The following is a 17,753-nucleotide window of genomic DNA, read 5'->3' on the forward strand; positions in this document are numbered from 1 at the left end:
AAAAACCTAGTTTCCAGCAAGTGTACTCAAACTTTTGACCGGTGTGTGTGTGTGTGTGTGTGTCTATATATATATATATATATATATATATATATTTTTTTTTTTTTTTTTTTTTTTTTTTTTTTCAAGTCATGCCACAAATTTTCATTTGGATTTAGGTCGGGGCTCTAACTGGGCCACTGAAGGACATTTACTTTTTTGTTTCTTAGCCACTCCAGTGTAGCTTTGGCTGTGTGCTTTGGGTCGTGGTCATGCTGAAAGGTAAACTTCCGTCCCAGACTCAGCTTTCTTGCAGAGTGCAGCAGGTTTTTCTCAAGGACTTCTCTGTACTTTGCTCAATTTATTTTCCCTTATATCGAGACAAGTCCCCAGTCCCTGCTGATGAGAAACATCCCCATAACATGATGCTGCCACCACCATGCTTCACAGTAGGGATGGTGTTCTCTGGGTGATGCGTTGTGTTGGGTTTGCGCCAAACATAATGCTTTGCATTTAGCCAAAAAGTTCCATTTTAGTTTCATAAGACCACAAAACTTTGCCACATGGCTACAGTTTTTTTTGCATACTTCAAACAGGATTCAAGGTGGGCTTTCTTGAGTAACGGTTTCCTTCTTGCCACCATACCTTACAGGCCAGATTTGCGGAGTGCTTGGGATATTGTTGTCACATGCACACTTTGACCAGTCTTGGCCATAAAAGCCTGTAGCTCTTGCAAAGTTGTTATTGGCCTCTTGGTAGCCTCTCTGATCAGTCTCATCCTTGATCGGTCATCCAGTTTGGAGGGATGGCCTGATCTAGGCAGGGTCTTGGTGTTGCCATACACCTTCCACTTAATAACTGTCTTGACCGTGCTCCAAGTGACATTCAAGGCCTTTGATATTTTTTTTTATACCCATCCCCTGATCTGTGCCTGTCAACAACTTTGTCCCAGTGTTCTTTTGAAAGTGCTTTAGTGCTCATGGTTGAGTCTTCGCTTTTAAACGCACTACCCAGCAGAGGAAACCTACAGGAACTGCTGAATTTATCCTGAAATCATGTGAATCACTACAATTTAACACCGGTGGAGGCCACTTAACTTGGTGTGTGATTTTGAAGGCGACTGATTACTGAGCTAATTGCTATTACATGGGGGGTGGACACTTATCCAGCCAACCTATTTCAGTTATTATTTTAAATAAATTTTCTACAAATTTCTAGATTTTTTTTTTTTCAGTTGGAAGTTGTGGGATAGGATGTGTAAATAAATAAAAAAAAAAAAAAAAAAAAACTATTTGAAAGCATTTTAATTCCAGGCTATAAGGCAACAAAAGGTGAACATTTTGAAAGGCGTGTAGACTTTAGACTTTCTATAGACAAGACACACACACACACACACACATATATATATAATATGAAGGAACGCTGGCTGTTTTGGGGTTCTGGGGTGTGTTATTTTATTAGTTGGCTAGTTGTGTATTTTAAATGTTTATAATTCTTCATTTGTTTTTATATGTGTTATGTCTCTTCTTCCTGGCCATTTCTAGCCTTATCCTTATTTCTTTTTTTATTTTGTAAAAGATTGATAAATATAATATATTCTACGTAAAATATATATATATATATATATATATATATATATATATATATATATATATATATATATATATATATATATATATATATATATATATATATATATATATATGTGTGTATATGTGTATATATATATATATATATATATATATATATATATATATATATATATATATATATATATATATATATATAATGTATGTATGTTTATAATATAGTGCTTGGAAATTCTGGCCTGTGGTTAGTTAAAACCTTTATCATAGGAGCAAAAATAGTTTGAACTATTGCCCAAACTTCCCTCCTTCACAGGGCAGTAGGCTCCCTTTTGACATGTGTTTGGTTCAGATCACCGTCAGTCCCGCCCATTTTCAGAGGAACACACCGCTGTTGCACTGCACTCCTCACAAGAGAATGTGGCTGAAAGTAAATGACCTGCTGAACAGCAATTCGGTAACTTAGCAGAAAACAAATTACAAAATATACTACAAAAGAAAGATCCTCCAGACACTAAAATGGTAATTAAAACGTTTCTGAAATTCAACTCGACGATGTAAACAAATGTGACGCCCAGAATCTAAACGCAGTATTAAGAGAGAGATGCAGCAGTCAGAATGCCAGGCGGAGAGCTCTACACTAAAAAGACTTTGATAACTATTCGGCATGAACTTCGAAAACATTTTCTGTTATTTATTTGTTTATTTATTTATGCTGTATCACCTATATTTAAACAAACTACCGTATATAAATTTACATATTTACTGTCCAACCTTGCCTCTCATATTTTCTTGACTGATTCACATATTAAATATTTACTGCAGACTCAGCTCATAGTGGAAAATGAAATGCCCCTTGGGGCAATTGTTTTCCACTATTAGGGAGAGGTCAGGTAGGAGAAAGTCCATATTCTATGTCATACACGTTTGGCAAAAGTCTTTAGAGTGAAAGGGTTTTCAAAATCCCAAAAAGCAGTATTGAGTAAAGGACTTAAGTTTAAACCGACTAAAAAATACATTGATAAAGATAAACTGGCCACTGAATTAAAGGAGTGGGAGAGAGACGCATGAGATTAGCAGATTATTTTTTCAATGAAAATAGCTCAGATTCAGAGGGTAGTTATGAGCATGGGATTATCATTTGTGTACAAAGGAGGCCTACCTTCTCTGAGAAGAGTTATATATATATATATATATATATATATATATATATATATATATATATATATATATATATATATATATATATATATATATAAGTAGTTAAACAAGAAATTATAGTATGACTAAAGAAAAAATGTAAACATTTTAACCAATATTGAAGAACAAGCTATGACTGAGTTGTTAAATGATGATGATATAAGTATAAGACCAGCAGATAAAGGATCGGGAATAGTGATAATGAACACAGAGGACTATATGAAATCTGTAGAATGTGAATTAAAGAATATGGATACATATGAATAAGTTAAAAGCAATAGGATCAATAAGTCGGTAAAAGAGGTTAAGGAAATTGCGGAGAGACTATACAATAAAGGCATTGTATCAAAAGAATTAAAAAAATACATGCAGCCACATAATGCAAGAACAGGCCTAGCAAGAGGAAATCCTAAAATGCACAAAGAAAATCACCCTATGTGAATGATAGTCAGCACAATTGATAATCCAACACACATAATAGCTGAAATAGCAGAAAAACAACTTAGGTCACACGTTGAGAAATTACCAAGCAATGTTAAGGATACAACACAATTTTTAAAAAGACTTGAATCACTAAAGCACAACCTACCAGAGAATACAATTTTATTTTGCATGGATGTAAAATCCTTGTATCCAAGTGTCCCTCGTAAAGAAACTTTAGAAGCTTGTCAAAAAGCACTAGATAATAGATTAGATAAATCAATACCAACAGAAGAGGTGCTGAACATGATCAACATAGTTTTAGAAAACAGTTATTTTACATTTGTTGATAAAAATTACAAACAAAACAATGGTACAGCAATAATATCTAAATTAGGAATGCATTTTGCCAGTACATACATGGGAAAATGGGAAGAACAATTACTTAGAAAATCAGAAGGAGAACCTTTAGAATACATTTGGTTTGTAGATGATATTTTTGGGGTTTGGACACATGGAGAAGAATCTCTTTTCCAGTTTCATAAAATGGCAAATGAAATGCACAGTAATATTAAGGTGGACCTTCAATGGACAAGAAAAGAAATATAATTTTTAGATACCATAGTAAAACTTGAAGAAGGTTCAATTGAGACTGACCTCTTCTATAAACCTACTGACATGCACCAGTATTTACACATGTCCTCTGCACATCCAATACACACTAAAAGGGCAATCCCAAAGGGGCTAGGAATAAGCATACGAAGAATATGCTCTAAAGAAAGTAACTATGTAAAACAAAGACATGTATTAAAAACTAATCTTAAAAAAAGAGGATACAAAGAAAAAATTATAGAGACAGTGTTAAGAAAAGTGGATAAACTAAAAAGAGATGATCTACTAGATTATAAAAATAGAGATAAAAAGGTCAAGAGAATCCCATTGATAATGACATAATCTAAACTTTTGCCCAATATTTCTAAGATAGTTTGGAAACACTTGTGGATTCTACATAATTCAGAAAAATTGAAAAAGTATTTCTTAAGGCCCCAGTTGTAGCATTCAAAAGAGAAGCTAATTTAGGTGATATTCTAGTTCACAGTAAACATAAAAGAATAATTGACAGAATAAGTTCTACAAATACTTGCACTAGTACATGTAAAGTTTGTAAATACATGGACAAAAGTAAAAATATAATTAAACACAAGAACACCACGTATCCACTAAAAACTAATATCTACTGTAAAAATAGCAATGTTGTTTATGGAATAGCCTGTGAAAAATGTGATGAAATAAAATATGTTGGAGAGACTGGAACAATTTTATATAAAATAATTCAGAACCACCTTTCATTAATTAGAAATAAAAAAAAAAAATGAATGAACCAATAGTACAGCACTTCACCAGTTAAGGACATTACATAAATGATGTAAAGTTTGTAGTATTAGAACAGCTAAAATTAGACAATGCGACATATAGAAGAATAAAAGAAAGTAAATGGATAAATAGACTGAACACAATTATGTCAGCGGGACTCAACAGAAAATAATGAACTAATTAATTCCAATAAATATATAAAAGTTAAAAATAATTAAATAGACAAAATTTAATTCAAAAGTTGTGCATGCTGATGCGCTGGGGAGACCATATCAAGGCTGATCCTCAGAGCCAGCATTGCATGATAATATAAATATAAGTTTATATAAAATAATGTTAATTAGAATTAATATAGATTTAAAGATATAAGTAAAAATGATGTCACAATATATAGAACGCCATTACATCATGTAAGAATAAATCATGAATTTGAATATAAATAATAACAAGCAGTTGTCATGCCGTCAAACTCCTATAAATACCTCCAATGTTTTGATTCAAACACAGGCTCCCTTGAGAAAGATATGTACAACATATCGAAACGTTGGGCAGCTGGCTCTTTGAGCTTATATATATATATATATATATATATATATATATATATATATATATATATATATATATATATATCAAAAGAGCCAACTTCCCAATCTTTCAGTATGTTTGTTTATGAAAGTGTGTTTGAACACAACTACACTCACTTATTTCTTTTAAAATATATTCATGTTTGTACATTATTCTAAGTGTATTTCTTCTAAAACTGCACATTGTAGGTCAATCATGTGTGTACATTTAAGTTTTAACTATTGGAAATTTCTATTTCTTATGTTTTTGGGGTGATTTTATATTCTTTAATGTTGCGCCTGTGGTGAAAAGCACCTTATACTAATGTCTTTATTTTTATTTCTGTTGGTAGTTAAATAAAACATTAACCATATAGTTTATCTTAATGGGACATCATTTCCGTCCGATAAAAACTATTTGATAAAAAAAAAATTCCAGATGGTTATATTGTATCAGTATCGGGGTATACTGTATGTAGTTCCTTATTTTAAAGCTAATGTATGTTTGGTTAATCTAAGCTCTAATAAGAAGTCATCCATTGGAGTAAATTGGTCATTTGTAGTACCAAAGCCTAAAAGTATTGGCTGTACCCTGGCTGAGAGAACCTGTCTGATCTTGTGTTTTTTTTTTTTTTTTTTTTTATTTTATTATTACAGTTATTGATACAGTGAACAACTTGACAGTGTAACTGTGAATAATTCTGTGTTAAACCAGTTTGTATTCATTATCACTACTTAATTGGTATTTGTATTATATTAGGGTACCTGAGGGTGTGCATGACCTCATAGGATTTTACCTGTGAAGTTTGGAGTGGATAAACCTTCACATTTAAAGTTTCTTAAACAATAAAAATAAATGTTTTGCAGACTTTATTTTTTATAGGGCTGTCAATTAATGAGTTAACTTCTGTGGTTAACACGCCAGTTTCTTTGGAGGTTCAATTTAACTTGTGTTAATCGCACTCCTCTGTCTTGACACTCTTTACACCATTTTATTATACTCGCGCGCATGAGGGCAGTCAGAGTACTAAAAGTGAAGGACTTGTGAATGGGAAGTTTATTAAAAAAAACAAAAAACTTTGTGATGTGTCTACTGTCAAATTGAGTTTCAGTATCAAACATAGGCTTCAGCAATTCTGATGTACCACATGCGTGGTAAACACGCTTCTCAAAATACACTTCTGTCAACAACAAAACAAATGAATCTCGCCAGTTTCGACAGAGTACACTTAGAAATTCAGGATCACTGCAAGCCCATGAATCAAGCAAAGTATGATTATATATATATATATATATATATATATATATATATATATATATATATATATATATATTATATATATATACACACACACACACACACACACACACACACACACCCAATTGAAAACAGCAATGAAAAACATCAGTAAAGGATACACTTTTAGAGGAAACTGACAAGAAAGTATACAGTATAATTTGAAGTGCAGTAAGGCGAGTAATAAACTGACTCAGTTGTGATTTAGCAGTTGGTTCAAACAATTTAACAGCAAATGCTGGAGTTTTTCTGTATAATTCTGTGTAAATAAGCATACAACTATAAAGAAGGGGCAACAATATTAATCCAGAAATAGGACAAGTTTTTTTTTTTTTTTTTTTTTTTATGCTTGGTTGTTTTTTGGATGCTAGCATTCCTGATATGAATTGGGAGCAAGTTCCAAAGACGAAGGGAATTATATCTAAATGCCCTAGTTCCAACAGAGTTCAGATGAATTTTAGGGACTGTCAAAAGATTAGCGTTTTCTGATCTCGAGGACAACCAGGGACATATGGGGGTCAGCAGATCTTGAGGATAAGAAGATCCAACACCATGTAAGGCCTTATAGGTAAAAAAAAAAAACAAAAAAAAAAAAAAAAAAAAAAATTAATAATAATAATAAATATAAATAATAATATAATAATAATAATAATAGCATCAGTAATAAAACAAACTTGAATGAGATGGGTGCAGTAATTGTATCAATTAAATATGCATTTATTACCACAATTAAAATTACTTTTTTATCGGAATTTTTTTTTTTTTAATTGCTTGACAGCCCTAATTTTTTTTTTTTATTTTAAAGATGCCCAACAGTTATTAAATTGAAACTGATTAATGTGTTATTTTTTGTTTTTCCATTACAGGTATGATGAAGCCTTCCAACTGTACAATAACATATTACAAGATGATTCGACAAATACAGTAAGGAAAAACTACTTTTTTAAATTTTTTATAATGTTTTAATAAATTGACCTATTGTGTGTTCTTAAATTGCAGTTAATGAAAACTCTACAACTACCAACATTCTGGAAATACTCTTGTTGGTTCAAGCATATATTTATATTGTCATCTTAACATCAGGTTTGGTTTATGATACACTGTAAGGGGTACATTTTTGGGGTTTCCAAAAGCCACTGAAAGAACTGACCAAGGAAAATGTCAAGATACTAAGAAAAACATTTTAGTAGGCAGGTGAATCTCTATCCGTGCACATTGCATGTGCTGAGCTGATCACCGGTTTGTGGGACTGTAAAGAGATGAGATATTAAACAACAACTGAGCTGTGCTGTGGTGAGGGCCTGCTTGCCAGCCAAGGATTGAATGACCTGAGGGGTGGGCTGTGGACACATTTCAGGAAATTACCTCAGACTTTTTCCTAGTCTTTGGTGGACAGGAAGTCCACAGCATATTTTATCAGCACAGTTAGTACTATTTGCAACATATTTTGCTGTTTAAACTTTAATTTGCCAAAAAAGTCAGACACAAATTGGAGGTTCTACAGATTTTGGCCTTGTGGCTGAAGAACAGCCCTGCATTGTGATTACTATACTTTCTCCATAACAACTGTCCAATAATCTGTTGCTCACACATTTAATGAAATGTTCAGTTTATGAAGGGTAGTTTCTATATTTTTTATTTTAAAACAATAATTAATTAGAACAGATTCATTAAGTTGACACCCTCCCCTGATTTTCAGCAAGTAATTGTTTGAACAAGAGATGTTTATTGCTAATGTAAACACTACAGGAATCACTTTTTTTTTTTTTTAATGGTATCTTTTTTTTTCTTGCATTCCAGATTTAAAAACAAAGCAAAAAAAACCATTAGCTATTCTTTGTTTAATTTAGACATAATGTACCTGCTCATAATTGTTTCCATAAAGACATGTGGCCATGCAAGAAAATAAATGTTTTAGGGTTTTAAACAGAAACTGTGGCCTTATTTGTTTTGGCACCCCTCTAGACATTCACCAGTTTCTCCTGGTGTGCTGACACATGGAGTTGCTTAGATACATTAAACATTTTCTCTAGGTTGGCAAGTGCTGTAAGTGAAGCATAGACATTTGTTCTCATAACCCATGTGAAAATCATATACTGCACTGACTGTCCGATTCAAACAAATAGATGCTTGCTGACAAAGTCAGTAAACTCTGTTCAGGAATACAGTTTCTTTCTTTTCCAATGTAGTAGATGAGCTGCAGTGTGGTTTATAGTCAGCTGTGACGCGGTGCTGTTTTGATCTGTTGCTAACCCTTATCCTTTAATTATAACACCCCTTGTTTATTTGATATGTTTCTTTTGAATAAGAGGAAGTATTGTTTTATTAGTATTAAAGCAGAGATAGTGCTTTGATTCTAAGAGTTTTTAAAATGAGAGATTTATTTTAGTACAATCCATGTCTGTCAACTGAACACAAGGTTTGAATCAAGGAAAATGTAACTTGCTTGTTCAGTGTGATTTAGGTTTTAAGTTTGAATCATGTTTTTTTTTTTTTAATCTCAATTTCTATGACTTTATAACTTGTTATAGATATGAAAGAACAGTTGTCTTAGCTAATGTAATCTGCTTGTTTTCAATTCAATTTGCATCATTTTCTGATTCAGAGAGCTCTGTTGAGGCCAGTGGGTACTGTAAACCTCTGTGTTAAAAATAAATAAATAAAACACCAAGATGCAATGACTGAAACAGAAAATGATACAAAGTGAATCTTAACAACAAGACTACATTAGGCAAGGTAACGTTGTGTTATTACATACCCATACCAAGTTGCTATTTAAAGTCATAGATATGCAGATGAGAATAAATGAAAAATATCCAATTTAAAAAACAAACGAAAGTGTGTAAAACATGCTTTCTTATTAACAAAAGCTGTGCGTTTCCCAGTTGTGTCAAACCCCACAGTTCAAGACTAGCTTACGTTTAGAAATCTTGCTCTGTGTGGTATCAAACCATTCTTAACATACTAAATACATTTTAGGAAGATACTATGATGGTGCAGACTGTATCATCAGTTCCAGAGCCCCAGGGGCATCAAATCCACTGCTCTCAAGTCTCACAAAACACCACCCAAGCATGTTTTCTTCTATGCAACAAGATAGCAGATAGCTGGTCAAAATTATAGTAACTACCTAGCAGGTACCTGGTTTCCAGTGGGAAGGCAGAAATAATTGTAGACTTATGTTGTATAAAATACCCTGCCCTTTAAAATGAAACAAAGTGGCTTTGAATTAGTCTTTCATTTAAAAATACCATTGAAATGCCCTTTTCCTAGGGCTGTCTTCGAAGGTTCATTTGCTAGCCAGGAATTCGAAGGTGGTTTTAAACTTTTGAAGATTTGTCAAGTTGCATTCACGTACTGTGTTGATGTCTTTTTTTCACACATCGATTTCACTTCATGTTTACAAACTGTTCCATCAGAGATACACCAGGGGATTCTTTATTTTTGTTCACAACATCTTTTTTTTTTTTTTTGACTGCATGTAATTTTTGCAGAAAAAATGCATGTTTTTAGTAGTAAAATGAATATGATCGACTGTAAACCGAGTTGTGCTTACTAAATGAGTAACAGAGGAAGGTTAAAATTAAAGAAATACATAAATAAGTTCCATGTGTGTTTTTACCATAAACCTGTGACTTAATTACAGATGCAGCCTCTTGTGGTTCACTTATTGCTTTAAGGTTTTGAATTAAGCTACAATTGTTCTGGTGTTTATATGTTAATGTTATGGAACATTAAAATGTACATTTCAGACTGATTTAACTCTCTAGCAGGAGGATCTGCTGGTGATGTTTAAACATCTGGGTGCACTAACAGAACATCAGTCAAATCAGTTCAGAACTATTTCTATATCTTGAGTAATGCTTTAGAAGTAAATAATCTCATTGTAGTTTTATTCTAAAAATCAAGCTAATATACAGAACTGGAAACAATTATGGAAACACACTTCATTGAGTCATATAGCTAATTAAATAAATCCACAAATATAACTTGTCATGGACTTCCATTAGCTGTCTAGGTATCACTTGTGCTGTTTTGAAACTGGCACATTATATAAACATGTAAGTTCTGACTGGAATCGGAGTATGTTAATAATTCTGTGAATCGTCTGGTTGGTTCATGAAAAGAAAAGGTTGAAAGAATTTGGGTCTCCAGGTGAAGTGATCAAGGACATGTTGGTATAACAGACTGGCTAAAAGTGAGAGCTTTTGTTGCCCTGGATTACATTTCTCTTTGTCAGCTGTGCATCTGAGATCTACATAGTGAATGGGAAGTGCACAATACAATTGTATGGAATTATTTCATTAACATGCATTGTTTATTCAATCACCCCTTTTGCGTGATGGTTTCTAAGTAGCAAGAGGAAGAATAGCTCTATCTATGTGGGATTTAAAAACTTTAGCATTAAACAGAATTCAGATTACGCTGCACATGCAAGCTGCCAAATAGGGATCGCTACATACATGTGAGGTTGTCAGTGCTTCAGATTTGGGAAGAGAGTCAATCATGGTCCATTTTTATCTGCAATATGGTACAGGTCAGGTACTATACATCACATTTGCAAAAGAAATTACGTGTATAGTGATGCACATTTTATTTCGTTCATGATGCAATCCAAGTTTTTATTTGGAATGTAGTAAAATAGATTAAACAGTGAGTAAATCTATTTATTGGAAGTATTTATGAAAGTTAAAAAGTTATGTTATTACTTTATCAAAATGTGTCTATAGCCTTGTGGCTGTGCAAAAGCCCTGCTTGTGTAAAGAGTATGAATGGGACTGTAAGGTTGGCAGGGATGGGGTTAAATCTAGCCCTGCCAACCATCACAGGTCTGGCCATTCCCCAATTAGGCAGTTGAGAGCTAATTGGGGAGTGGCCACATAATGGGGAGAAATCTTTTGTTTGTGGGAGGTGATTGGGAGTGAATTGGTATTGATAGTTTGAGAAAACAGGGTAGTGAAGTGCCAGGACCAAGTGTGCGAATAGGGTGCAGGAGATCTCATAGAGAGAAGAAGCAATTCTGTGGCACCCCCTGCAAAGTTGCCAGCCACTTCACCTGCATTAGCCCCTGCACCTGATCCAGCCGCTTCTCCAGCAATAGCACCAGTACCACCTGACACTCAAGAGGCTGGTAACGATGGCACTGTTTAGAACACTATAAATCCTGATGTTGAAGCTGCAGGTAGAAGGGGTGAATTCAGTATTTTGAGGGGGAACTTCCAGGGCCCACGGCATATGCAAAACGCAACATTGATAAGAGCACATTGAGTGCTTTTCGACTGTGATTGACATGCATACGCTTCACCACATACAATGTTGCACTGAAGCAGAAACCTGTCGACAACTACAAGATGACTCCTGGTCAATGCACTTAGAGGAATTAGAAGCTTTCATTGCACTAGTATATGTCTGTGGAGCATTTGGTGCCAGAAGTCTGTCACTACAGTTTGTAGTCCAGTAACTGGGGAGTTGCTTTTTTTTCAGAAGCAATGCCACGGAATTGCTTTTGTGAAATTTGACAGTTTCTGCATTTTCATCTGAAGCAAACCAAAAGCTCCCGACTTCTTCAAAACGATACATTTGCCCTGGCATCTGAAATTTGGACCCACTTCATTGACAGTAGCATTCTCTGCTACAAATCGGGAAGGAATATTACAGTGGCCGAGGAGCCAGCCGCAGGAGACGACAATGCCAGATTGCAAAATGTAATGGCAATAAGACTGTTGATAGCTGTGCCAAATGCGCACAGTCTGGGGTAAGTGCAGTTCATATGTTGAAAAGTGCAGGATCTGTGCGATTTGTGCCAGCACTTTACACTTTGTTAATGAAGCCCATTCTGTTGAACTATTTATTTATTCATGTCATTTTGATTTATACTATATGTAAACGCATAGGTTCAGTTGTGTATATGTTCTTTGTTATGTAGGCAATATAAATCCATGTATTGTACAGTGCCTATAGAAAGTATATACTCCCTTTCAAAATGTTCACCTTTTGTTGCCTTATAGCCTGGAATTAAAATGCATTAAAAGTTTTATTTATTTTTTTTTTTCGTTTATCTACACATCTTACCCCACAACTTCCAAGTGAAAAAAAAATTCTAGAATTTGAAACTGGGACAGAAGTTCACTTTTTAGCACAACAATAACCCAAAGCACACAGCCAGAGCTACACTGGAGTGGTTAAGGAACAAAAAGGTAAATGTCCTTGAGTGGCCCAGTCAGAGCCCCGACCTAAATCCAATCGAAAATTTGTGGCATTACTTGAAGATTGCTGTCCATCAACGCTCCCCAAGGAACTTGACAGAGCTTGAACTGTTTTATAAAGAAGAATGGTCAAATATTGCCAAATCTAGATGTGCAAAGTTGGTAGAGACCTATCCCGACAGACTCACAGCTGTAATTGCTGCCAAAGGTGCTTCCACCAAGTATTAACTCGGGGGTGGAGGCTTATCCAGTTATGATCTTTCAGTTTTGTATTTTTAATATATAATTTTTTTTCTCAATAAAAACTTTTTTCCCCTTAACAGTGTGGAGTATGGTGTGTAGATAAGTGGGAAAAAATCCTTATTTAAATGAATGAAACTCTGAGGCACTGACACAATAAAATGTGAAAAAAGCTCAAGGGGGTGTAGACTTTCTATAGACACTGTATATACTTATTTTACATCGTTTCAGTTCAGTTTTGTATGTACATGATATACCAGTATATACACACATTTATTTTCAAATGTTTGTTATTTCATTCTTTACCATTTTTTGAGGTTGCGCTTTATGTAATATGTCTATATATACACATTTCTGTTCAAATGTTTTATTTACAATGTTTCGGTTGTGTAGATGTCTTTATATGACGTTCCTGAATAAAACTACAACTTATATTCAATGTTTGTCCTTTCATTATAATGTTTGTTGTTTTTAATACACCGGTCAAACTGACTGCTCATGGTTGTTCTAGGTATGTCTATAAACACGGTCGTTCTAGTGTTAATCATGTGATATCTGACTTAAGAATTTACAATGGTTTTAATAATAGAAAAACTGTAGACATTTTGTATAGCTCTCTGATTTTACTCTGATCAATGAAAAAGGGCCTAGCACTTAAAGCAGACTTCCTGACACTAACTTTTGTCCAGCAAGTAGGGCTGTCTCTGTCGTACAGACCTGAGATTTATAGGAACACCCCTTGAATAACCTCAAGGAGATCTGACCAGTTTTGTATCAGGTTGCAGAGTCCTCACCTAATTGCATTGTTAACTGATAGCACCAGCTCTTCTTAGACCGTGAAAAATCTGGGCAGTTCCAAAGAACAGTGCTGGTTATGTTGTTTTAATGAGAACCAGAAGTGATGTAAACATTCAGATCTTCATGTTAAGCTCCTTTTATGCTAATTAAAAAGAATCATGACAACTGGAATATTGGTCTCTTTGCCAAGTTAAAAAAAAAAAAAAAAAAAAAAATGGGTTTGGAAAGGTTCAGAATTTAATAAAGTTCTGTATGGCATTCTGAACTACCTACTTCCATATGTTTGTAAAGGTCCCAAGTGCTTCTTAAAATCCAAGCACAAAACTTAAATATGTGTATACTGTTCAGAATAGAAGGAAGGTATCCACATGTTTACAATTTGGTATGAAGATATGCATTCAGAAAAATGCGTTCTGAAACTTTAAATTCCCCATAGAAGATTCAAATTTAAAAGTAAAAGGACATTTACTGCTAAAGGCATTTTTTTTTTTAATATGCGTGTGTCCTTAGTTCATCAGTCTTGACCTTTTTACTATGTTAACAGTAAGCAGCTCCACATTTCATTTTCTTAGTTTTTTTTTTTCTTTGTGCTTTCCCATTACATTTTTATGATGTATACAATGTTTAACAGCTCTAAGTACAATTAGTGATTTAGTTTCTGTTAATATACTTGAGTTAAGGAACTTCTCTTCATTTCTAGTTGTCTAAGGCAGATTTATGGGTACCTTGAAATTAATAGCTAAAGACCTGGAAAATGTTTTTGTGTTGACCAATTAAGAAAATAATTTTATAAGTTAATAAGTTTTATTAAGCAACTGAGAACTCTGGTGGAACGAAAACCAAAAGACCCTGCACCTCTCCGGGACCAGGGTTGGTCACCCCTGGCCTTAGATGGTGCTCAAGCTTACTTGAACGATAGTGCCCGTTGATGAAGTTTCTACCGTGAGGTAGTTGGTCTTGACTGGACTTATGCGTCCAGAGCCGAAGACAAGGGTATTTATCATTATTTTATTTAAAAAAAAAAAAAAAAAAAAAAAAAAAAAAAACTTAGATTTACCTTGAACTTGTTATGATTCGTCAGGTACCCTTCTGCTGATAAGTTTTAGAAAAAGGTTTTGAAAAACTTTGTAAATGATCACATACATAATGAGAGAAAGTAAAAAAAAAAAAAAACTATTAAACAATTTTTTCTTTTTTTTTTTTTACTTATAGTTTATCTGGACATTGCCAGATATCTGAATGGAGCAATATTACTGAATTGTCCATGTCTCGGTTTGTTAAAAGACGCTGAGCTTCAGTCTAGCTGACAGGCTGTGATTGGCTGATTCGGCAGATGTTGGTACGGACTGGTTGCTTTTGTTGGTGCAAGTATTGTTTGGCTGGTTTTGGCAGATAATAAAATGAATTTAGGCCAATTGTCTTTGGTTAGTATTTGCTGTCCATGAGATGTAAAGTGAGCTTTCATTACGGCAAGTCAAAATGAATAAGCCAGTACTTGCGCGGATTAATTTTAAATGATTCACAGTTGGTGGTGTGCCATAGCAGCGGGCATCTACCTTGCAATAGAAGCCAGCTATTGTTTGAAGCTGATGGTACTGAATAGTTTTCTAATAATATAAAGACACTTTGGCTGATCTAGCCTGTATTACATATGTATATTGCAGGCAACTAGAAGAGCAGCTTCTGAACTCCTAGTCAGAGCACCTGGTCACATTCTTGTGTGTGAGTAATCACAATAAGAACTACCGTAATCTGTCGCATCTCTGACTGCTGTGGGACCAGAATAAGGGTGGATATGTAAAAAGTCGGATGAATGAATCCTGTTTTAAATGCCATTATACACAGCTGTAACAGTTACTATACTATATTAGTGTTTTGAGGTTCAGTTTGTGTTAGGTAGCTATGCTAAATCCCTTGTTTAGAAAGATGCAGGGTATTAATGTTCGTGACAGAGTAGTCATCTGCCGTGTGGGTGTGTGCACTCGCCGCTGAGTGACAAACAAGAGAACGAGACGGAGGTAGAAGTTGATACGCCCGCAAACGAACAAGATTTATTTACATATCAACACACTGAACAGCTCGCGTGACACTACCAGCATACAACACAGTGTATGAAAACTTTGGTAGGATCTTATCTGTTCAGTAATAAATTAACGTTGCTGAAGAGGCTGATCACAGCAGATAAACGGTTCGGGCGGATATGTGACGGGTGGATACCCAACAGATTACTGTACTAAGAATGAAAGGAAACATCATGAAAAAATATCTTCATTGACTGTCAAACATCCATACAGAGCAGTCTAATGTTGGTTCCCTGTGGTACCTGTAACTTAGAAAAAAATGATATAAGGACAGCAGTTTTTAAACTGAAAAGGATTAATTCAAATAAATTTGTATACATTTTACATTTTAACCAGTCAAGTTGGAAGGGTGCTTTTTTTGGTTTAAAAAAATGTGACGTATCAAGTACCTGCATGTAAGGTGTCAGTTAAACTAAAATAATGATTTTGGCCAGAACAGTTTTTCTTTGCCAAAATTTACAGACTTGGCAGTTGTTGGAGAGGCTTTCGTCCAGCAGTGGACATTTATGAGCTGTTCTTGGTGATAAATACAGAAATCATGCCATTTGTTGATATCATCTGCAATAAAAGCACGTCTGCTTTTGGAAGTTCTAATCCAATTAACTGACATCTGTAACACGATTGCCCTTTGTGTAATGTACTACAATACAGGTGCTTTCTTGTAATGTAGCTAAGGTTTCTTTGAAAAATTATTTTGTCATTGTGGTCTTCACATAGACATCACTTTAACATACCACAATGACTCGTGGTGGTAGAGGTCATGACTGGAGTTGCTCTTCCCATAGTGAGTGCCTGTCTCAGTAGCATGAAGTCATACAGCATACTGGCTTTTTAAAGCATTTTCATACCCCCCAAATTCAGCTCGACACGCCTGTTTGCGTGAGGGGAGGTGAATCATCTCCTGGTGGCCTGGCCGCAGGAACATGGTTGGATTAATAAGCAAACATTATTCATGTTCGTGCAAATTGACAAAAAATATATGAAAAAATTGCTGATTTATAAATTCACTGACATTTTATAAAAAACAGTTATTTTTGGTGAGTGGTAAAATAGCCATAGTTTATTTTTATATATCCATTATATTTATATATATATATATATATATATATATATATATATATATATATATATATATATATATATATTATATATTTCCGGGCCCGGAAAGTCATCTAACTCTTAAACTAAAAAAAAAAAAAAAATAATAATAAAAAATAAAAACCACAGTAAACGGTTAAATTACCCTTTTTATTTTCTAGGTGACAGCAGGGAACACTATTACCGTACATTAAAGCATCAAAGTCACCAAATATTGCAATTGGGAAAAGAAAATATGTACTGTAGAGTACTTACAGTATTGAACAACAGTCTTGCAGTTTATGGTAGTTAAGAAAGGGTAAATCTGTATTTTTCTTTGTTTAATTTGTCCAACATGACTTTGTCACGTTCAGAAGCAACAATAGGCTGTCAGTTTGAATCTCCATCTTCTGACACACAACTCACCCTGAATCCAAGTCACCCTCAAAGTCAAGTTGCTCCCACCAAATTTGAACTTTAAGTTTGAGTAAATACTGTACATAAATTTGGTAATATGATTATAGCAATAATTTATCTTTTATCATTGTCTGCGCTTTGTAAGTCAGAAGTGTAGCAGTCCTGTCATTAGGTGTGAAATGAGGAGTTTCCTGAGCTGTTTCAGTAACAGGTTCTTCAGAGTTTGTAGAACATGCATAATAATATCATTGCATGATTTGGCTTCAGTATATGTCATGCACACGTGAGGTTAATTTAAATCTCCATTATAAATATTCAACAGCAATAGTTGTGGCGTAGGTAAAACAGATTTGTGGTAAGCTGTGGTGCGTCCATTTTTTTATTGATGTAAAAGTTTAGAATGATGGACACTTTTGCAGTTTTCAAAGACTTCTAAGATGTCCTGATTAGAAGTGAAGTTTCTTGGTCTTGATTATGTGAGCAGCCTTTACCCAGCTGGATATAAATAAACCCAG

The 17,753-nt window shown here is 34.2% G+C and overlaps 1 protein-coding gene across 3 annotated transcripts in view; it reads left to right on the forward strand.

The window, feature by feature from the left end:
* Positions 1-17,753, forward strand: part of LOC121313270 (ER membrane protein complex subunit 2-like) — a 54,394-nt gene that overhangs the window by 20,188 nt on the left and 16,453 nt on the right. For all 3 annotated transcript variants that reach the window (XM_041245634.1, XM_041245635.1, XM_041245636.1), the window contains one exon: positions 7,286-7,343. In XM_041245634.1, the coding sequence (XP_041101568.1) occupies positions 7,286-7,343 (58 nt within the window). The remainder of the gene's footprint in view (positions 1-7,285; positions 7,344-17,753) is intronic.

The sequence above is a fragment of the Polyodon spathula genome, chromosome 3 (genome assembly GCF_017654505.1).
Source record: "Polyodon spathula isolate WHYD16114869_AA chromosome 3, ASM1765450v1, whole genome shotgun sequence".
Lineage (NCBI taxonomy): Eukaryota > Metazoa > Chordata > Actinopteri > Acipenseriformes > Polyodontidae > Polyodon > Polyodon spathula.